Source organism: Podarcis melisellensis (assembly GCF_964234715.1).
Source record: "Podarcis melisellensis genome assembly, chromosome: 13".
NCBI classification, from domain to species: Eukaryota; Metazoa; Chordata; class Lepidosauria; order Squamata; family Lacertidae; genus Podarcis; species Podarcis melisellensis.
Genome location: NC_138545.1, coordinates 7,518,577 through 7,541,568, shown reverse-complemented (window position 1 = coordinate 7,541,568; position 22,992 = coordinate 7,518,577). Strand labels below are relative to the sequence as shown.

Sequence of the window (22,992 nt, the reverse complement as noted above, 5' to 3'; positions counted from 1 at the left end):
AGGGAACGCAGCTATCATCAAGCCTTGACCGAAGAACGGTACACTCCTATCTGGGATGGTCTTCCTCTTCCACCGAGCGTGCAGCTTAGGGAGGGACACACATGAAACAGGGGGACACCTGCCTAGCCAGCCAGGTCAGTCAGATCAGCCCTGGCGATCCATGGGGTGACAGATGTCTCAGTCGGATCACCCTCACATCCGTCTTGAGACGTCTCCTGGGGCTCCCAAGTTCAATTATGTATGAGACAATGTGTGCAGAACTAGGTATACACACGATGGAATATTGGGTGTGGGGTAGCACTATAAAATACGGGTTGCATTTCTATTTTGTTGCCAGCCTTTGAGTCTACTCTCTGACCTACTTACGGACTCTGATAAATCCAGAAGTTCCAACTCTTACATAAGAAAATCAGATCTATTGGTATTGACTTGGAACCCTTGTATAATTCGAGTGAGCAAGATATTTATTTCAATAGTCAAACCAGATTAAGGTACATTGGTACATTGGGGGGAGGGGGAATCCCAATCAAATTCCTTATCATTATATATTTTACATGGCTGTTTTTTTGTATATATTTTAAATGTTTTAGAATGTTTTAGGACGCCCTATATTTGCAATGCCTAGAAACGTTTTGATGACGTAAGCATTACAGGGGGTTGGACTAGATGAGCATTGGGGTCCCTTCCAATTCTAGAATTCTATGATTCCACGAAAAGAGAATATGCATGGGAAAGAGGGTCGGAGAGAAGGAAAATCACAGGGGTGCAAAGAAGAACAGAAGGCAGACAAAAGCAAGACTGGAAGGACTGAGATGAAAAGCAGAGGTTTAAACCTATGGCATTTATTCATTTGCTGATTTTTAAATCATTTCTACACTGCTGAAATCTTAAAAAGTGCATTAAGCAATATAAAAATCATTAAAATAGTAAAATAAAGTCATTAAAAAACCAGGAATTTCATCTGTCTGATTGTCTATCTTTTTTGTTCCGTTAGGTGCAATATTGGTGTGCACTCTCTCTGGCTATGTCCCCGAAGGCATGATGATTATGTGGCAGGCAGGTGGCCAATCAGGTAACACCTCCAGCATCATAAGTGCATGCATTGGTAGCACATCATGCGTCAGCATTGCTGTACAAGAAGTTGGGCAGGCGCTGTTCAGCTGTCAACTATCGCTCCCTGGGTCCCAAACAAAAATCAATGAACATGAAGGTAAAAACTCTCTACACAGTTGGGACCTAGTTTTCCTTTGAAAAGCATGGTTTGGGAGAGGGATGATTTTTTTCCAGATTGCTTATGATCCTCTCAGGAACTGACCATTTCAAGACTGCTTCCTCCTTAATTCAAAAATTTATTTCTGCTTTCCATTATGGCCTGTTGAGATAAGATTTTCCCACCAGTTGCCATGATATCAGTAATTCTCCTCTGCAGAAAGGTTTTCGCCGTTCTTGAACAATACTAAATGCATGTTTTAATCAGAAGGTAACAATGGGAGAAGGAAAGGAAAGAATGTGTACCCTGCAGGGGCCAAGGTGTCTCCCACAATAATTTCCACCCCCATTAAAAACCATTCCCAGCTTCAGCCAAGGATCCTTCTAACCTTCAACTGCCTGTTCATAATGTTTACCCAGCATAGGATGACCTAAATGAACAGATGGTGCCCTTCTATTGCAGGCAGATTTATATATCCTTGCCCTGGTGGCCAAGTCCACACATTTAAGGAGCTCCGTACCTAGTTAGCTGCTGTAGAGATGGTATCATTGAATAGGGGAGGTTTTTAGCTAATCCTTGGTTTTCAAACCCAGCCTATACACCAATACCTTCTCTGGGAAGGCTGGGATGCTTTTTGTGCTGGGAGCTTTCTTTATATATGTTGGAGAAAGGAGCTGTGTAAATATTCCTAAGCCGAGGTTCCATGGTGTAATGGTTAGCACTCTGGACTCTGAATCCAGCGATCCGAGTTCAAATCTCGGTGGGACCTTTCCCTTTATTGCCAGTGTCGTGTAGTGGTTAGGAGTGGTAGTCTCCTAATCTGGGGAACCGGGTTCGCGTCTCCGCTCCTCCACATGCAGCTGCTGGGTGACCTTGGGCCAGTCACACTTCTTTGAAGTCTCTCAGCCTCACTCACCTCACAGAGTGTTTGTTGTGGGGGAGGAAGGGAAAGGAGAATGTTAGCCGCTTTGAGACTCCTGAAGGGGAGTGAAAGGCGGGATATCAAATCCAAACTCTTCCTGGAATCTCCACTATCCCACCGTGTCCTCATCCAGCTCAAGCCCCAGGTATGTACCACAGATCTTCCTACTCAGTTCCACACACACAAGAACATCAGTTAAATCCCCTTTGATCCTTAAAACTTTCATTAATAATTTACACCTTCTATCTACAGATTAAAAATGTTTCTCAGAGAATCCAGCAGAAAATAATCAGCACTAAATAGTGTCATAAATGTTGTCCATCAATTATGTCTAAACTTAATAGCTGTTGCCTCTCTCTTTCTCTCATACTTTCCCCACCCCAAAACTTAAAAAGACAAAGGGAACGGTCTCCATGACAACCTCTTTCACGCCAACCATAAAGAAAGCAGCCTTCAGCGAGCACAGACAATCCTCACCGGCATGGTCATAGGGCCCAAGGCAAGTGAGGTTTCTGTCCAGTGGGTGAAGAATGCCCTCCTTGAAGGTCACCATGTGAATCCCCAAGACTTGAAGGGCAGCATCAAGGACATCAAGGATTCCCTCTTGGCCCTCAGCCAGGTGGTAATCCCCTCCTCTGACTGGAAAAACGGCACTTCATACTCCTGTACGTTTACCCGCACAGCAAGCACCGTGGAGCCCACCCTGAGGCCTGAGGAGAAATCCCAGGGTGGAAGATGATGCACACCCCATTCTCAGCACCACAACCTCTTCAGCCTATCCCAGATTAAATTATTTCCATGTATCCATGTTTGGCCTAAGGCTAAATAAAAGTGAGCAAACTCATTGATTTTTCATGATGTGATCACTTGATTGAGGTGGTGGGTGGGTTCTGGAAAGAAGTGGGGAATGGATTAATCTCCCTGCAAAATCGTGTTGAAGTTTGATTATTGTAGAAGCAAAGTGTGTTTAGCACATAACCATGAATTTAACTTTTGGCTAGTCACTGTCTCTTAGCCTATCCTTCCTCACCAGGGTTTAGATTCTCCCTGAGCACAGATTTTTGTGTCTCCCCCCCCCCAGCAGAGCATTTCCTATAAAAAGAAAGGTGAGTGGAGTGACAACAATTCATTTTTCCGGCCAGTGTCTTCTGCCTGTTCATCATGTTTACCCAGCATCAGTTGACTTAGATGAACAGGTGGTGCAGTTCTGTTGGAGGCAGATTTTCGTATCCTTGCCCTGGTGGTGCAGTCCACACATTAAGGACCCACGTAGCTAGCTGAGATTCCTGCTTTGAAGGGGGTTGGACTAGATGACCCTTGGGACCCTTTTCCACGATTCAAGTGGGAAAGAGGGTCAGAGAGAAGGAGAATCACAGGGGTGTAGAGACAAACGGATGGCAGACAAAAGCAAGAAGTGAAGGACTGAGGTGGAAAGCAGAGGTTTTAATCCAAGGCTTTTATTCATTCAATGATTTTAAAATCATGTCTAAGCTGCTTTATATTTAAAAATAACACACTTAAGGAGTGCAAAAAGACAATATGCTGCTGCTGTGAAGCATGTGTGAAAAATACAGAAAGTAGGCAAACCCTTCAGAATAACCCTGTCAAGAATTCCTGTGTTCATCAGAATGTCATCATAGCCCTTTCTAGATGCTCCTGCTTGTCCTTCCTTCAAGACTACCATTTCCTAAATGCTGCCTGTCCATCAGGTATGTCTAAATCTAATAACTGTTGCCTCTCCTTTTGTCTCATACTAACTCCCACCGGAAACTTAAAAAGACAAGGCGAATGATCCCCATGCCAATTTGTATTGCACTGAGAAGAAACCAGCCTTCAGCAAGCACAGCCAATGCTCACCGGCTTGGTCACAGGGCTCAATACAAGTGAAGTTTCTGTTCAGTGGATTAATAATAATAATAATAATAATTTATACCCCACCCATTAGGCTGGGCTTCCCCAGCCATTCTGGGCAGCTCCCAACAGAATTAAAAGTACAATAAAACATCAAACATTAAAAACCTCCCTAAACAGAGATGCCTTCAAATGTCTTCGAAAAGTCAGATAGTTCTTTATTTCCTTGACATCTGATGGGAGGGCGTTCCACAGGGCGGGTGCCACTACTGAGAAGGTCCTCTGTCTAGTTCCCTCCTTGAGGGTCAGCATGTGAACACCCAAGTATTGAAGGACAGCAGCAAGGTTTCCCTCTTGGCCTTCAGCCAGGTGATAGTTTCCTACTTTGACTGAATCAATGACACCATGAAGCTCACCCAGAAGCCTGAGGAAAAATCCCAGAGTTAAACAAGAAAGTGGTGGTGCCGACTGCAGAGAGAACCAATTCCTTGCAGGTGAAGAACGTACCTTACGTAGCCCTGGTAAAAGTGCCAGTTCCACAAACTGTATAGGGATGTTATACATGAATAAGGGGCTCAGACAAACATTAGCCAATCAGTGCTCCTTCATCACAAGGCAGCAGAGAATTAAGGTCACAGGCTTCCTTCTCCATTTTGCTAATTCTGCATCTTGTCCTCTAAAGAAGATAAGGGAAGAAGATTATATATTTTGTTTTCTCATGTTGTACTTTGATGTTCTGAACCGCCTGTGAGCTGCTAATGAAGGGTGGTATACAAATTAAATAATAACAATAGGCGAACTTCCCCATAGCTATTAGGATTTCCCACAAATCCCAATTACACTCAAGTTTCTAGAAGGACTTTGTGAGAACCTCACAAATAGCCTCTTCTTGGATTGTCTGGGTGGAGCTACTGATGGGAAACATATCTCACCAAAGTCTCCCAGGATGCTATATAAGCAGGCCTGGTGGCCCACATGCCATTCACACTGAATCCTAAAATGTGGGCCAAGATCTTCTTACCATTTGTGGGACTCCTTTGCGGGGCCAGCCTGCCACTGACTTCTTCCCAGGCTGTTACAGGTGAGTTTGCTTCTCTTTCCTTCCTCTTTGCAGCCTTCTCATGCATCTACCTGAAATCTGAGCATCTGGAACCACCCTTGGAAACAGAGCAATAACAACCCTTGGGTTCTCTTACTCCAACTTTTCTGCTTATTTCCCAGCAGTAAACGGGATAGTCATTTCAAAGTCTTTCCAAAAATACCCTTTTATTAACATTTGTAAGTGCCTGTTTCTGTGTGCTGAGATCTTTGTGGGTTTAGGGGACAGAAGAGACATTCATCAGGGAGGTTTTTCTATACAGAAAGCGCAGCTATCATCAAGGCTTGATAGAAGAACGATACACTCCGTCTACCTGGGATGGTCTTCCTCTTCCACCGAGCGTGCAGCTTAAGGAGGGACGCACATGAAACAGGGGGACACCTGCCTAGCCAGCCAGGTCAGTCAGATCAGCCCTGGCGATCAATGGGGTGACAGATCCCTTTGTTAATAGTATCTCTTGGAGTGCTAAATGGCACTACTTAGCAGGAAGAAATCCCAATGAAATTCCTCATCATTATATATTTTACATGACTGTTTATTTGTACATATTTTAAATGCTTTAGGATGCCCTGTTTTTGTAATGTCTAGAAACGTTTTGATGATGTAAATAAGTAAGCATTACAGGGGGCTGGACTAGATGAGCATTGGGGTCCCTTCCAATTCTAGAATTCTATGATTCCACGAAAAGAGAATATGCATGGGAAAGAGGGTCAGAGAGAAGGAAAATCACTGGGGTGTAGAGAAGAACAGAGGGCAGACAAAAGCAAGACTGGAAGGACTGAGATGAATAGCAGAGGTTTTAATCTACGGCATTTATTCATTTGCTGATTTTTAAATCATTTCTAAGCTGCTTAAATCTTAAACAGTGCACTAAGCAACATAGAAACTGTAAAGCAATATCAGAAAAACCATAAAAACAGTAATATAAAGTCATTTAAAAAACCGGAATTTCATCTGTCTGTCTGTGTGTCTGTCTATTTTGTTCCCTTAGGTGCAATATTGGTTTGGCTCTGTCCCCGAAGGAATGATGATTACGTGGCAGGCAGGTGGCCAATCAGGTAACACCTCCGGCATCATAAGTGCACGCATTGGTAGCACAGCATACCTCAGCCTTGCACTACTAGACGTTTCGCAGGATGGAGGGGGCAAAGAGAGAGAGGACAAAGTTACGCCACACAGGCAAATCCTGAAGTTGGGTTAAAAAGAAAAAAGGTGGAGAGCTTCCTTGTTTTCTGGCTCTCGGCAAGCAACCCTGGGTGGGTCTCCCTAACCGGTGGCCTCCGCTAGCTCTACATGGGCGATTTGGTGGGTGGGAGAGGACACACATGCCTGCATGGTCTAAGGAGGGTGACAGGCACCCATTGCTTAAGGCATTGGTTCTCAACCAGTGTGCCTTGGCACCCTGAGGTGCCTTGAATTGTGGTCAGGGGTGCCGCGGGCAACACTGGCCTCTGTCCCTCTTTCCTTCCCTCCCCCCTATGATGTTCTCTCACATTTCTGACTCTCAAAGGCTTGCACTGTTTGTTGCAACCCTAGTACAAGCGAAAGCTGCCCACTGCTGCCATTGCTGCTCCCTGGGTAAGATGCTGGCCTCACTTTCACCTTTGGCCAGTTTCCGTTGGGCCACCAAGTCTGGGCACATCTTCTTCCCAGGCCCCTGTGGGGCTGTATGAGAAGGCACCTCTCTTTAGGGCAGGAAGGGGGCAGTTCTTGACCAGGAGCGGCAGCAGCGGCACCCGGAGTTCTCCCAAGGAGAGCAGATAGGAGAGGAGTCTGAGGGAACCTTCCACCATGGAGGGTGTGTGAAAAAGTGTGAGAAGCTGCCAGCTCTGCAGGCAAGGGTGACATAAATGGGCTTCTGAGCCCCACAGGGGTGCCGCAGAAAGAATGTAGTTGGTCAAGGGAGCCATGGACTCAAAAAAAACCTCTGGCTTAAAGAGAAGGCTCAAAGAAGGAGAGGGTGGATGTGTAGGGAAAGGGTGAGAGACACAGTGTCTCTTCAACAGTGGGGAGCAAACAGTTCATTTTCTCTTTCTCACTCCTCTTCTGCTTCCTTTAGCCAGCAATGGTGTGTAAAAAGTAAGCAAATGCTCATGTATTAATGCATTAATGGAAGTTTTTTCTGGGTAAACGTAGGAATGTGTTGCGTTTTTAAAGCATTCCAAGGCTCTTTGTTGATGCTGCAAACAGGGCGACTTCTCTGGAAATCAACGGCGTAGTACATTATTACTGACTTAAGTGCAAATTTAAGATACCAGAAAATGCAAAGGAAGACAGTGTGCCTTGACTTTTATTAGTCCCCTCATTTCTTTCCTTTTTGTGAAGGGCTTGGAGAACAGGTTGAGGTATTTAATTGCCGGTGAACCTGCTGTACGTGCGAGACGTGTACCCTTTTCTTGCACATGCAAGTCTTGTGACCAGTGTCTGAAGATCCTTGTGACTTGGCATCTGGCAAAGAATGAGATGGTCCTTTCAGAATTAGCAAAACAGAGAAGGAACACTCTGACCCTTCACCTCCGCTGCCTTGTGACTAGACTCATTAGTGAGAAAGGAATAGCATACACGTCAACTGTCCTGAATTTTCTGAGGCTGCCTTGAAAGCAATTAAACACAAAAAACATGGCGTGTATGTATAAGCTAAAGCAAAATAACAAAATGTACACGGAAAGGCTGATTTGAAAATTTAATTTATGGGAATGGCAGTGTATTCAGCATCACATGTTATTGATCAAAAGATAGATGGAGTAGCTAGCCTATAGCATGTCTTTCCAACATAAGTTGCATCAAAAATATTCCAAAAACTACTATTGCCACAATCAGATCACTTGAAATGATAAATAATTGTTGCTCACCAATCTTATTATCAAATGAGCCTCACTGAAAAAAATATTTTCTGGTGCCCTGATCTTAATATGAAATTCTATTGTATCATAGTTATAAAGGTAAAGGTAAAGGTACCCCTGCCCGTACGGGCCAGTCTTGACAGACTCTGGGGTTGTGCGCCCATCTCACTTAAGAGGCCAGGGGCCAGCGCTGTCCGGAGACACTTCCGGGTCACGTGGCCAGCGTGACATCGCTGCTCTGGCGAGCCAGAGCCGCACACGGAAACGCCGTTTACCTTCCCGCTGGTAAGCGGTCCCTATTTATCTACTTGCACCCGGAGGTGCTTTTGAACTGCTAGGTTGGCAGGCGCTGGGACCGAGCAGCGGTAGCGCACCCCGCCGCAGGGATTCAAACCGCCGACCTTTCAATCGGCAAGTCCTAGGCGCTGAGGCTTTAACCCACAGCGCGACCTGCGTCCCTATCATAGTTATACCAGAACACAAAGTCTGTTGGTTACACCTGAAGCACACCTTAAAGGTATGCTGTTACCATTCAGACTGGAAATGTTGCCAAATTCTGCTTAGCTAAATATTATCATACAAATGCCCATAAAAGGGGTTAAGCTGATTAAACAACCTTTAAATATAAGAACTCAGGTCAAGATGTGAATTTAGACCTGAAGGAATCATTGTCTTTGAACGGTACCTTTATATATAAGGTTCCTGTCAGGGAACTGACATCTAAAGCGCCGCAGGTGCAAAGGCTCCCTGAGGTTGAGAGAGCAGTAGCAGCGGAAGAGGGAACCAGTAGAGGGCGAGCAAGAACTCCAAGGGAAAGTGAGTCGGAGGGATGGCTCAGAGACGCTTCAAGCGAAACCAGTGGGGAGGTCTCAGGACCTCCTATAGGGACACCCACACCTCGACGGAAACTGTCACGCCGAGAGGCCAGACGACGTGTTTCCGTTAAGGAGCTTTTATGTTGGAAACGTTTCCGAAAGCAGCCACTTTCGGATACTACTAGTGATTGACGCAGCCATGCTGGAGGGGCTCCGTCACAGGCAGAGGTTTGAAAACCTGATCAAACTCTGAGGGACTTGCATTTTACGCACAAGCAGCTCATCGTCCCATCACAGCAATCCGAAAGTCACCGAAAGCCAGCTTGTGCAGAGAGAAGCATCATGAGCAACCCAGCCGGAACCGGGGGTGCAGGAGCAGCTGGAGGGGGTCCAAGCCTGGAAGAAAGGTACAGAGCGTTGGAGATCCAGTTGGCGCTGCAAACGGCGAGGCTTGAGGAGAGGAGGGCTCAGGATGCAGAAAAGGGAAAGGAGAAAACCACCCCGCTCGCCAGAAAGGTACCAGGATTGGTGCAGAAATTCGGGGGGGATCCCATGAACTATCATGCCTTTAGAACAGAGATGCAATACGCTCTAAACTTGCAGTTTGATGACTTCCCCGACGAGGAATCGCGAGTGGCGTATGTGATTGGCCATCTCGAATCCGGGGCGAAAGATTGGGTTAGACCCCTGATGGCAGCGAATAATGAGATCTTAAAGGACACGAGGAAGTTTTTTCGTGCCATGGACCTGATGTTTTCCAGCGATATTGAGCAGGGGGTGGTGCGAAGGCAGTTAATGGCTTGCCAGCAAGGAAGCAGATCTGTCCGTGAGTACTGGACTGAATTTACTATGCTGATTCATAAATTGGGGTGGGACCTATCGGCGGAGCCCATCCAAATGCTTTTCGAAGAGGGGCTTTCTTCAACCGTCAAAGATGAGCTTTCCCGGGGGCCCAGGGCGGAGTCTATGGACCAATTAACCAAATCTGCGCTGGCCATAGGAGCGCGCCAGGAGGCGAGGGCTTTGGAAAGGCGGGAAGGGAAAGGAGACCGTTGGAGGGAGTTCCGCATTCCAGACATTCCAGAGCCATCTTTCCCGCCGGCAGAGCCGATGGAAGTTGGAACAGCGCGGGCGCGCGCAGTTTCAAATCCCAGTGAAGGGCGGAAGAAGGAGGGAAAGAGCGCCAAGAGATGTTATCTCTGCCAACAGCCAGGGCACTTTGCCAGAGTCTGCCCACAAAGAAAGGAATGGCAAGGGATGGCAGGAGCTGTTGGGGGAAAGGAAGAGGAAAGCAAGGAGCAAGTAAAAGCCAACGCCTGGCTGCCACCGTCGGGGCACAGCAGCCAGGCCAAAGAGCAATGAAAGTGCCCATGCCAGAACCTCCCAGACCTGCTTTAGTGATAGAGGTGTTACTAGAACTGCCAAACGGACACCCACTAAAGGTCAAGGCGCTTTTGGATTCAGGCAGCTCCTGTAATTTCATGAGTAAGGAGTTTGCAGCTGAGCACCAGATACAGACCATCCCTTTAAGTAACCCCTTGCAGGTGACTACGATTGACGGCAGAGAGCTGTTGGGGGGAGAAGTTAGCCAACAGACTGTCCCGATGATAATGAGAGTGGCAAGGCACACCGAACAGATAGCGTTTAATGTGGCCATCCTGGGAGGGGCGCCCATCATTTTGGGGATGAGCTGGCTGGCGCTACACGATCCGCTAGTGGGCTGGCATCAGAGGGTGGTCTCCTTTGGGTCAGCGCATTGCCTAGAACACTGCAAGGAGGGGAAGGTCTCGGGAGGAGACAGAGTCACCCTAGCGGGGATGGAAGTGATGGGCAAAGGGAAGGTGCCCCCGCAATACGCAGATCTGAGCAACGTATTCAGCGAAAGGGAAGCAGACAAACTGCCACCGCATAGACCCTTTGACTGTCAAATCAACCTACTCCCAGGGGCCCAACTCCCAGTAGGCAAGCTGTACGCCATGTCAGACAGGGAGATGCAGGAGCTGAGGGAGTTCATTGACAAAAACTTGAAGCGAGGTTTCATCAGAGAGTCCCGAGCGGTGGGGGGCAGCCCAGTGTTTTTTGTGGACAAAAAGAACACAGACAAACCGAGACTGGTGTGTGACTTTAGGGCCCTCAATGCAGTGTCGGAGCCCCTGGCTTTCCCTATGCCCCGAATTGACGACATTTTGACCAGAGTAAGGAAGGGAAAGATTTTTACAAAACTGGACCTGCGGGGGGCGTACAATCTGATACGCATAAGGAAGGGAGATGAATGGAAGACCACCATGTTTACCCCTTTGGGAGCCTTTGAATACCTCGTTATGCCCTTCGGTCTACAAGGGGGCTCCGCCTGTTTTCAAGCTTTTATAAACCACGTTCTGGGACCTTTGCTCTACAAGAACTGTGTGGCCTTTTTAGACGACGTGTTGGTGTATTCGGAAGATGAGGAACAGCATGTGAGGGACGTTCGAGAAGTGTTGGGCAGGCTGCAAGCCAACCAGCTGTGGGTGAAACTGGAGAAGTGCCAGTTTCATACCAAGGAGGTGGAATTCCTGGGGTACCGCTTGTCAGACAAGGGATTGGCCATGGATCCAGGCAAGGTTCAAGCGGTACTGGAATGGAAGACACCGAAGACCAAGAAGGACGTGCAAAGATTCTTGGGGTTTGGGAACTTTTATCGGAAGTTCATCAAGAACTTTGCCCACTTGACGGCGCCCATCACCGACTGCCTCAGCAGCAAGAAGAAATTTGTTTGGACGGTGGAGGCGGATCGAGCCTTTGAAGAACTGAAAAGGGCTTTCGCCTCGGAAGAACAACTTCTGCATGTGGATTTACAAAAACCCATGAGAGTGGAAACAGATGCATCCGACCGGGCTATAGGGGCGGTCCTTCTTCAACCGGGGAGGAGTGCGTCGGAGTGGAGACCGTGTGCATTCTTCTCGCGGAAACTGAATAAGTCCGAGAGGAATTACACGGTGTATGACAGGGAACTACTTGCCATTCACGAAGCATTCCGGAGGTGGAGACATTTATTAATTGGGGCACAACACAAGGTGCAAGTGTGCACCGACCACAAAAATTTAGAGTATTGGAGAACAGCTCGAGTGCTCAACCAACGACAAGTGAGATGGGCACAGGAATTCTCCAAATTTAACTTTGAGATTTGTTATGTGCCAGGCCCAGAAAACGTCAGGGCAGATGCGCTCTCACGCAAACCAGAATATTGGGAAGGGGAGGAGGTGATCGAAGAGAGACATGTCATCCCGGAGGACCGCTGGGTGTGTGGGGCGGCGCTGGTGGGGCAACGGGAACTGGTGGAGGAAACGGAAAATGATGAATATGCCCAGGATAAGCTCAGAGGTCTCAGGGGGGAGGGCGAGAGCCCCGGAGGTTTTGAGGAAAGAAATGGGGCATTGTATTACAAAGGGGCACTGTATATACCCGAAGGTGAATTGAGGGGGAGAGTACTCAAGCAGTTGCATGATAGCCCCACGGCGGGACATTTTGGGCAACACAAAACCATGTGGTTGGTTACCAGGGAATTTTGGTGGCCTAAGGTGAGGGAAGATGTAAGGGAGTATGTAAGAGGGTGTGACCAATGTCAGCGAGCCAAAGGGGAAAGAAGGGCGCCGGCAGGGTTATTAGAACCTTTACCCACACCAGAACGGCCTTGGGAAGCGATATCAATAGATTTTATGACGGATCTGCCAAGGTCCAAGGGGAAAACAGCCATCATGGTAGTAGTAGACCTGTTAACTAAGATGTGCCATTTTGTAGCATGCTCACATGCAGTCACAGCGGAAGAAACGGCGAAGTTGTTTGTGGAACATATCTTTAGGTTGCACGGGGCTCCCTCGAGGGTGATCTCAGATCGAGGCAAACAATTTACTTCCAGGTTCTGGAGGAAGCTCATGAGCTTGCTACACGTGGAAGTTAATTTTTCAACTGCCCGGCACCCTGAAACCAACGGGCAGGCGGAAAGGGCAAATGGCATTCTTCAACAATATCTTAGGTGTTATGTCAATGACAGAGAGAACGATTGGGTCGAAAAGTTGGCGTTGGCAGAATTTGCCTACAATAATGCGGAGAATGTGTCCACAGGGATGAGTCCCTTTTTGGCTAATTACGGGTGTCACCCCAGGGCATTTCCAGGGGAAGGAGGGGAGAGATGGAGCGTTCCAGCGGCTGAACATTTTGTAGAAGAGATGGAAGCCATCCATCAGCAGCTCCAGCTCAACTTAGAAAGGGCCAAGGCACAATATAAGAAGCAGGCAGACAAGAACAGAAGGGAAGGTGAAACCATAAGGGTGGGGGATCAAGTGTGGTTGTCAACCCAAGGGTTGCCGTTCAAAGGGGGTTGTAAGAAACTGAGGCCCAGAAGATTGGGACCCTTTGAGGTGATTCAGCAGGTCAACCCGGTAGCTTTCAAACTCCGATTACCCAACCACATGAAATTGCACCCAGTGTTCCACAGGTCGTTACTGTCACCATACAGGGGGGGACGTGAAGGGGAGCACATCAGGGGACCAGCCTTGGAAGAGAGGGAACGCCGCAACCATGTAGCGGAAATCCTCGATTCCAGGTGGAAGGGTAATCAGGTGGAGTATTTGGTGGCGTGGGAAGGGGAACCGGAGTCAGAAAACACCTGGGTAAGTGCAGAGGAAGTCAATGACGAGGTTTTAACAGAAACGTTCCACCAAAGGTTCCCGAGGAAACCTCAGCCTATAGCAAGGTTTAGGAGGGAGTATTTCGGCACCACCGATGAGGAAGAGGAAATGGAAGGGTTCACGGAGTCGGAGTTGGAAGATGGAGTGGACTCTGATGACGAAGAGTACCTAGAGAGTAGGAACAGCAACAAGTGGAAGGAAGTGTTCGCGACGTCGGAAGATGAGGGAGGTTCTTTCAGGGGTTTTACCTCCTCACCGCCAGTAGGAGAGGAGACGGGAGGGGGTGAAGGGGGCCCTGGAGGGGAGGTGGATGTCAGGGAACTGACATCTAAAGCGCCGCAGGTGCAAAGGCTCCCTGAGGTTGAGAGAGCAGTAGCAGCGGAAGAGGGAACCAGTAGAGGGCGAGCAAGAACTCCAAGGGAAAGTGAGTCGGAGGGATGGCTCAGAGACGCTTCAAGCGAAACCAGTGGGGAGGTCTCAGGACCTCCTATAGGGACACCCACACCTCGACGGAAACTGTCACGCCGAGAGGCCAGACGACGTGTTTCCGTTAAGGAGCTTTTATGTTGGAAACGTTTCCGAAAGCAGCCACTTTCGGATACTACTAGTGATTGACGCAGCCATGCTGGAGGGGCTCCGTCACAGGCAGAGGTTTGAAAACCTGATCAAACTCTGAGGGACTTGCATTTTACGCACAAGCAGCTCATCGTCCCATCACAGTTCCCTTGGCCGTAATCTATGTTCAATATTTACAACTTATATTGTATTGATGGAATTGATTATTTATTTGAGCAGGGTCTCATGGTTTTAAAAATGTTTATAGATCATATATTGAACAGACAGCAATAATTTTTTTGTGTTTGGCTTTTGTCAGGTCTGAAGGCATGCACAGAAGTTTCTGATAAGAATTAATGAGCCTCCAGCTGGTACAGTGGTGCCTCGCAAGACGAAATTAATTCGTTCCGCAAGTCTCTTCGTCTTGCGAGTTTTTCGTCTTGCGATGCACGGTTTTCCATAGGAATGCATTGAAAATCAATTAATGCGTTCCTATGGAAACCGCCTTCCCCCGACCTCTTCTGGCGGGCGGCATTTTAAAATCACCCGGGACAGCGGAGGACTTCTCCGCTGTCCGGGGCGATTTAAAAGCCCCTGGGAAGGCAGGCAGGGGGGACAAAGACTTTTGCCCCCCGCCTGCCTTCAGAAGAGGTCCAGGACAGGCTTCGCGGACCTCTCCGCAAGCAGCGGGAGCGCTCCTTGCGGAGAGTTGCCAGCGCGCCCAGGCTTTCTCGCCCCGCCGCCCGGCATCGGCACGATGCCCTGAAGCCGGGCGGCGGGGGAAGGCGTTCCCGCCCCGCCGCCCGGCATCGGGACGATGCCCCGAAGCCGGGCGGCGGGGGGAGGCTTTCCCGCCCCGCCGCCCGGCATCGGGACGATGCCCCGAAGCCGGGCGTCGGGGGGAGGCGTTCCCGCCCCGCCGCCCGGCATCGGGACGATGCCCCGAAGCCGGGCGTCGGGGGGAGGCGTTCCCGCCCCGCCGCCCGGCATCGGGACGATGCCCCGAAGCCGAGCGGCGGGGGGAGGCGTTCCCGCCCCGAAGCCGGGCGGCGGGGGGAGGCGTTCCCGCCTCGCCGCCCGGCATCGGGGCATCGTTCCGATGCCGGGCGGCGGAGGGAGGATTTCCTGCCCCGCCGCCCGGCATCGGGGCATCCTTCCGAAGCCCGGCGGCGGGAGGAGGTGTCCCCGCCCCGCCGCCAGGCTTCGGAGGAGGTCCTAGGACAGCGGGGAAGACACGCTGCGCTTCCCCACTGTCCCGGAGATTTCCCTATGGGCTGTCGTCTTGCGAAGCAAGCCCATAAGGAAATTCGTCTTGCATCGCAAGACGAAAGCCCATAGGGAAATCTCGGGGACCTGCAATTTAGCCCAATTTAGCTACTCGGGGGTAGCTGCAATTTAGCCCACGTCCCTTTGAAGAGTCACTTGGCTCCCCATCTTCCCTGGGCGCTAACTTGACATTGAGATTGGGAAGGGGGCTTGACATCAGGAGGGTGTCACTGGCCATACACTGGAAGATTGTCAGTGACCTACCCTGCATGAGGGGATATGGAGTGGGCTGCCTGCGCCCACATGGGTCTTGTGGGGCCCCCCATATCCCATTTACACTGAGGAGCCCTAGTTCCCCTGGCTGGGGGGCTGGGAGGGATACACGCCCAGTGCCTAAGCCAAGGTCTTCCTATATTTGAAAGGTTAATAAAGTTGTGGCCACATTTCCATAACACGTTGTCATGAGTCATTATTCCCTTCTGGTTGTCCCTGGGAAGGTCGCCACCTGGTCACGCAATGTTTACCCAGCCTAGAGTGACTTAGATGAACAGGTGGTGCACTTCTATTGGAGGCAGATTTTTCTTTCCTTGCCTTGGTGGCCCATTCCACACATTTAAGGAGCTACCTAGGTAACTGTGCAGAGGTTATGGGATATGGTGTGGGATGTAATACATCAATACAATCAATTACAACATGCTTTGCTTCCTAGAGTGGACACTGTCAGGTGGGTGTTTAACTTCCTGTTCCCCCTGTAAGTGACTCAGCAGATGGGCATGGTTCTATAAAAGGGCAAGTCACGCAGTCATCTTGTCTCAGTTAACTCTCAGTTCATTCTCGCAACCATTTGGGCCCATCCTCACAAAGGATGTAAGCCACGTTCTATGTTTGCAACCTGAAGCTTAAAGCCTGCCTTCTAGGATGTGTACTGTGAACAACTTATAAGTAAACTTATTGTTATACTTTTAAAGACAGACTTGTGAGTCTTTATTGTATTTTAAGAGGGAGAAAAGCGGACACCAGGAATAACCATGTAGGCAAGTCAGATTGGATTAGTCATCTTGTAGAGATTCAAACAAATCTACTGAAATATACTCGGAGTTGTGTGTAGATTTCATGCTCTTTATTCAGCTCATAGTAGCGAGGAATGGAAGTTTCCCCCAAACGTATGCTTCATATACCGTATTTTTCGCACCTGACCATAACACGCACATCGTTTTTAGAGGAAAACAAGGGAAAAAACATTCTGAATGAAACAGTGGATGTATCATTTTTGTGCTTCATGCTGTGGCCACAGACATGTGATCTGATGGTGAATTTGGGGTGACCCAATGCAAAAACCCTGAGAATCCCTGTGGATCCATGCTTTGTAACCACGTTTTTGCACTATTGCAGCCCCAGGCAACAGTGGATGCGTGATTTTGGGGGGGCAGGCTGTAGCCATGGACATGCCATGTGAACTGATGGTGAATTTGGGGTGACCCAATGCAAAGATCCTGAGGATCCACGTGGATCCATGCTTTGTAACCACATTTTTGCACCATTGCAGCCCCAGGCAACAGTGGGTGCGTGATTTTTGGGGGGCAGGCTGTAGCCATGGACATGCCATGTGAACTGATGGTGAATTTGGGGTGACCCAATGCAAAGATCCTGAGGATCCATGTGGATCCATGCTTTTTAACCACATTTTAAGTGGGGAGCGAAGGAAAAACAAAGAAGGAACATGAGAGGGGTGTGCAGAGAAGCAGCTGGCTAAGAATGCAGGAGAGGGATTTAAAGGGAGGGAGGAAAGAAAGGCAAAAGTTTCCCCCCACCCAAGCCAGCCATCTCTCTCTCTCTCTCTCTCTCTCTCTCCCTCCCTCCCTCCCTCCCTCCCTCCCTCCCTCCCCCCTCTCTCTCCCTCCCCCCCTCTCTCTCCCTTCCCCCCCTCTCTCTCCCTCTCCCCCAGCAGCACCGGAGCACAGAGAGGAATGCTTTCCCCTCTGCTTGCCTGGAGGGGAGGGGCTTTCCCTGCTCTTTGTTCCGTTTTAGCAAACACAGCAACGAAACAGAGGAGGGTGGGCAGTAAGACCCTGAGGCAGAATGCAGGAAAGCAGCCACTTCCTCTTTTCAGGTTTCCCTTCTCCGTGAAGCGTGATTTGATTTTTGCCTGATTTTTCGGCTCCAGGGACCACACATTCGCTCTATAACATGCACAGACATTTCCCCTTCCTTTTTAGGAGAAAAAATCTGCGTGTTATAGAGGGAAAAATATGGCACATTCTTTACACAATGGGGCCCACATGTTTGGCTAATTCCTGGATTCTCCTGTAGGCCAATCAGGTTGCAGATTCACTTCCACCTGGAGCTGGATTGGGTGGCTCCTGCGGACCAATCAGACTGCTGCATTTTGGATCCTATTCAACTCAGTACATAACATCTACCAACTAGCTTCTGTGAATATAGAGGGGATTTGCTCTGCTACATTACTCAGTAGCGTGAGTGAAGGAAGGATACTACTTAACAAATATTTCCTTGCCTATTACAGCGGTACCTCGGGTTAAGTGCTTAATATGTTCTGGAGGTCCGTACTTAACCTGAAACTATTAGCACCACTTTAGCTAATGGGGCCTCCTGCTGCTGCTGCGCTGCGGCAACAACCGTACGATTTCTGTTCTCAAACTGAAGCAAAGTTCTTAACCTGAGGTAATATTTCTGGGTTAGCGGAGTCTGTAACCTGAAGCGTATGTAACCCGAGATACCACTGTCTTCTAAACATCCCCACAAGGGGGATGTTTTTAGCTCTCCTTGGCTTTCAAACCCAGCCTGTGCAGCAACCTGAACATGCCAATACAGTGGTGCCCCGCAAGACGAATGCCTCGCAAAACGAAAAACGCGCAAGATGAAAGGGTTTTTCGTTTTTTGCGTCACTTCGCTAGACGAATTTGCCTATGGGCTTGCTTCGCAAGACGAAACGTCTTGCGAGTTCTTGCGAGTTTGTTTCCTTTTTCTTAAAGCCGCTAAGCCGTTAATAGCCGCTAAGCCGCTAATAGCTGTGCTTCGCAAGATGAAAAAAACGCAAGACGAAGAGACTCGCGGAACAGATTAATTTCGTCTTGCGAGGCACCACTGTACCTTCTCTGGAAAGATTGGGATGCTGGGTGTCTTCCATATAATGTTGGGAAATGGACGCTTGCCCCTTACTCTGAGTGGGTGGCTGTTGCAGATCCTCATGCTTGGTCGCCGTCCCCAAGCAGCCAGAACACAGATGGTCAGGTAGCCATCCAAGAGTTCCCCATGACACCTGGGGAGCTGGCAGGATAAGAGGCCTGCTTGGGTGAGAGGGGATGCTTTGCTGCTGAAAGGGCACTAGCAGCCCACCTGCCAGGGCAGCCACTGAGACATAAAAGCCTGCAATACCTTCTGCCCTCGATAATTTTTTCTAGAACCTCCGCTATCTGACTGTGTCCTCATCCAGCTCAAGTAAGCCTAACGGGCTACAGATTTTCCTACTCAGGGCCACACGCACAGTGACTTCAGCTGAAGGCACTTTTAACTCCTTAAAGTTACTGAGTATTTACCGCCCCACCCCCGGTCTTCTGTAGAGATTTGAAATGTCAGAGAATCTAACAGATAATAATCAGCACTCCTGCCAAACTGCAAGCCTCCATGATTCTCTGGGGAGAAACCATGACATTTAAACCTTTGCAGGGACTGTAACCTGGATATAAAAGAGAGAGGCGTTAGAGTTGCTGTGGAGGCTTACAGATTCATTTTTAAAGCAGTTTTTCAAGCACTACTGATGAATGTGAATGTTACAAGACAGGGGCTCCTCTATTCCTTGGGGAACATGTGTCATTGAGAGGAGCAATATTTCCGGACCAGAAAGCAGAATGCAGGTAGATTCTGGGAAAGCCTCATGTAGTTTCAGATATTATGATCAATGAGTTGGGATAAAGTTTGGGGACGTATTGCGGCTGTGAAGCTGGTGTGAAAAATAAAGAAAGGAGGCACATCCTTCGGAATAACCCTGCCATGCTGAATACATCAGTTGCTTAAAGCATGGTGCTGATATGGCCCAGAACGTACCTTACGTAGCACTGGTAATAGTGCCAGTTCCACATATAGGGATGTTGTACATGAATAAAGGGCTTTTGTGATGTCATGTTGTACTTTGATGTTCTGAACTGCCTGTGATCTGCTAATGAAGGATGATATACAAATTAAATAATAACAATAGGCGAACTTCCCCACAGCTATTAGGATTTCCCACAAATCCCAATTACACTGGAAGGACTTTGTGAGAACCTCACAGAATAGCCTCTTCTTGGATTGTCTGGGAGGAGCTACTGATGGGAAACATATCTCACCAAAGTCTCCCAGGATGCTATATAAGCAGGCCTGGTGGCCCACATGCCATTCACACTGAATCCTAAAATGTGGGCCAATATCTTCTTACCATTTGTGGGACTCCTTTGTGGGGCCAGCCTGCCACTGACTTCTTCCCAGGCTGCTCCAGGTGAGTTTGCTTCTCTTTCCTTCCTCTTTGTAGCCATCTCATGCATGTACCTGAAATCTGGGCATCTGGAACCACCCTTAGAAACAGAGCAATAACCAACTTTTCTGCTTATTTGCCAGCAGTAAATGGGATAGTCATTCCAAAGGGACAAATCCCATGGTTCCAAAACAAATACTATTTTATTAAGATTTGTAAGTGCCTGTTTCTGTGTGCTGAGACCTTTGTAGGTTTAGGGGACAGAAGAGACATTCTTCTGATTGAGGCAAAGAAGGCAGGGCTCTTACAAACTATGTAGCTGAAATTATTTAGCTGAGATTCCTGCATTACAGGGGAGGTTCTATCAGGGAGGTTCTATCTATACAGGGAACGCAGCTATCATCAACCCTTGACCGAAGAACCGGTACACTCCTATCTGGGATTGTCTTCCTCTTCCACCGAGCATGCAGCTTAGGGAGGGACACACATGAAACAGGGGGATGCCTGCCTAGCCAGCCAGGTCAGCCACATCAGCCCTGGCGATCAATGGGGTGACAGATGTCTCAGTCGGATCACCCTCACATCCATCTTGAGACATCTCCTGGGGCTCCCAAGATCAATCATGTATGAGACAAGGTGTGCAGAACTAGGTATACACACGATGGAATATTGAGTGTGGGCTAGCACTATAAAATACTGGTTGCATTTCCATTTTGTTGCCAACATTTCAGTCTACTCTCTGACCTACTTACGGACTCTGATAAATCCAGAAGTTCCAACTCTTACATAGGAAAATCAGATCTATTGGTATTCAAATCAGATCTTCAAACCCTTGTATAATTTGAGTGAGCAATATATTTATTGCAATAGTCAAACCAGATTAAGGTACATTGGGGGAAACAACTTCAAGTCAGGTGTAAATAAAATTTGCTCTCCCGAGATAACAGGGTCACATATTTCAAAAATAATAATTTCTATCCAACTCAGGACCTTTATCTTAGCCCGACTGAATGTTTTTCCTACAGCTTTTTTCAAGGGCAGATTTTTAAACATCCCCAGAAATGATAGACATTGTGGATGTTCTTTGAATGTGTCAGACACAGTAGAACATATCCTTTTCTACTGTCCATTTTACAACCTGCTACGCAAACGCATGCTACCCCCCTTTTTGGGCACAATGAAAATATCCGATTCTATTTGTCTGACATTAACCCAGAATTAACTGCAAGGGGGGCTGAGGTTCTGTTAATAGTATCCCTTGCAGTGCTAAATGGCTCTATTTAACAGGAAGAAATCCCAGTGAAATTCCTCATCATTATATATTTTACGTGGCTGTTTATTTGTATATATTTTAAATGTTTTAGGATGTTTTATGATGCCCTATATTAGTAATGCCTAGAAAGGTTTTGATGAAGTAAGTAAGTAAGCATTACTAGGGCTTGGACTAGATGAGAATTGGGGTCCCTTCCAATTCTAGAATTCTATGATTCCACGAAAAGAGAATATGCATGGGAAAGAGGGTCACAGAGAAGGAAAATCACAGGGGTGTAGAGAAGAACAAACGGCAGACAAAAGCAAGACTGGAAGGACTGAGATGAAAAGCAGAGGTTTTAACCTATGGCATTTATTCATTTGCTGATTTTTAAATCATTTCTAAGCTGCTTAAATCTTAAACAGTGCACTAAGCAACATAAAAACTATAAAGCAATATAAAAAACCCCATAAAAACAGCAATATAAAGTCATTATAAAACCAGGAATTCCATCTGTCTTTCTGTCTGTCTGTCTATCTATTTATTTTGTTCCCTTAGGTGAAATATTGATGTGTTCTGCCTCTGGCTCTGTCCCTGAAGGCATGATGATTACGTGGCAGGCAGATGGCCAATCAGGTAACACCACCGACACCCTAAGTGCACGCACTGGTAGCACAGCATACCTCAGCCTTCTACAAGTAGTCGTTGCAGTGACGAACGCGTACGTCTGTGAATTTACCTTCCCTGGGTCCCAAACAAAAGTCAGTGAACCTGAAGGTAAAAACTCTCGACACAGTTGGGACTTAGTTTTCTTTTGAAAAGCATGGTTTGGGAGTGGAATGATTGCTTCCAGATTGCTTAAGATCCTCTCAGGGACTGACCATTTCAAGACTGCTTCCTTCTTAATTTAGAAATTTATTTCTGCTTTCCATTACGGCCTGTTGAGATAAGACTTTCCCCACCAGTTGCCATGATATCAGTGCTAGTATTGACTAAAGACACAACTTGAAACTGCAATCAGTCCGGTGGAGGTCTGAACAGCAATTCTCCTCTTATCTCTGCAGAAAGGTTTTCACCGTTCTTGAACAATACTAAATGCATCTTTTTATCAGAAGGTAACAATGGGAGAAGGAAAGGAAAGAACGTGTACCCTGCAAGGGCCAAGGTGTCTCCCACAATAATTTCCACCTCCATTAAAAACCATTCCCACCTCCAGCCAAGGATCCTTCTAACCTTCATCTGCCTGTTTATAATGTTTACCCAGCATAGGGTGACCTAGATGAACAGATGGTTCCCTTTTATTGGAGGCAGATTTTTATATCCTTGCCCTGGTGGCCAGGTCCACACATTTAAGGAGCTCTGTACCTAGTTAGCTGCTCCAGGAGCAACTGTGCAGAGATGGTATCATTGGATATGGGAAGCTTTTAACTATCCTTTGTTTTCAAACCCAGCCTATACACAAATACCTTCTCTGGGAAGACTGGGATGCTTTTTGTGCTGGGCGCTTTCTTTATATATGTTGGGGAACGGATCTGTGTAAATATTCCTGGAATCTCCACTATCCCACCATGTCCTCATCCAGCTCAAGGAAGCCCCATGTATGTGCCACGGATCTTCCTACTCAGGTCCACACACACAAGAACTTCAGTTAAATCTCCTTTGATCCTTAAAGCTTTCATTAAGGATTTACACCCTCTATCTACAGATTAAAAATGTTTGTCAGAGAATCCAGCAGAAAATAATCAGCACTAAATGGTGTCATAAATGTTGTCCATCAATTATGTCTAAACTTAATAGCTGTTGCCTCTCCCTTTCTCTCATACTTTCTGGACCCCAAAACTTAAAAAGACAAAGGGAACGGTCTCCGTGAGAACCTCTATCGCGCCAACCATAAAGAAAGCAGCCTTCAGCGAGCACAGACAATCCTCACCGGCATGGTCATTGGGCTCAATGCAAGTGAAGTTTCTGTCCAGTGGGTGAAGAATGCCCTCCTTGAAGGTCACCATGTGAATCCCCGAGTCTTGAAGGGCAACATCAAGGA

The 22,992-nt window shown here is 47.7% G+C and overlaps 2 protein-coding genes across 4 annotated transcripts in view; both read left to right on the top strand.

Annotated features, from left to right (window-relative positions):
- LOC309355865 (uncharacterized protein) overlaps positions 1 to 2,996 on the top strand; it is a 121,965-nt gene extending 118,969 nt beyond the window's left edge. Inside the window, exon 4 of one of the 2 annotated variants that reach the window (XM_081887081.1) lies at positions 2,576 to 2,996. In XM_081887081.1, coding sequence (XP_081743207.1) covers positions 2,576 to 2,871 — 296 coding nt within the window. In that variant the 3' untranslated portion in view covers positions 2,872 to 2,996. The remainder of the gene's footprint in view (positions 1 to 2,575) is intronic. The other variant, XM_081887083.1, reaches the window with a different exon arrangement.
- A 1,888-nt stretch (positions 2,997 to 4,884) lies between these two features.
- The window catches only part of LOC309355851 (uncharacterized protein), a 68,426-nt gene continuing 50,318 nt past the window's right edge, over positions 4,885 to 22,992 (top strand). The window contains exon 1 of one of the 2 annotated variants that reach the window (XM_081887054.1): positions 4,885 to 5,064. In XM_081887054.1, coding sequence (XP_081743180.1) covers positions 4,959 to 5,064 — 106 coding nt within the window. In that variant the 5' untranslated portion in view covers positions 4,885 to 4,958. Of the gene's footprint in view, positions 5,065 to 19,591; positions 19,724 to 22,992 lie in introns of those variants that run through there. The other variant, XM_081887055.1, reaches the window with a different exon arrangement.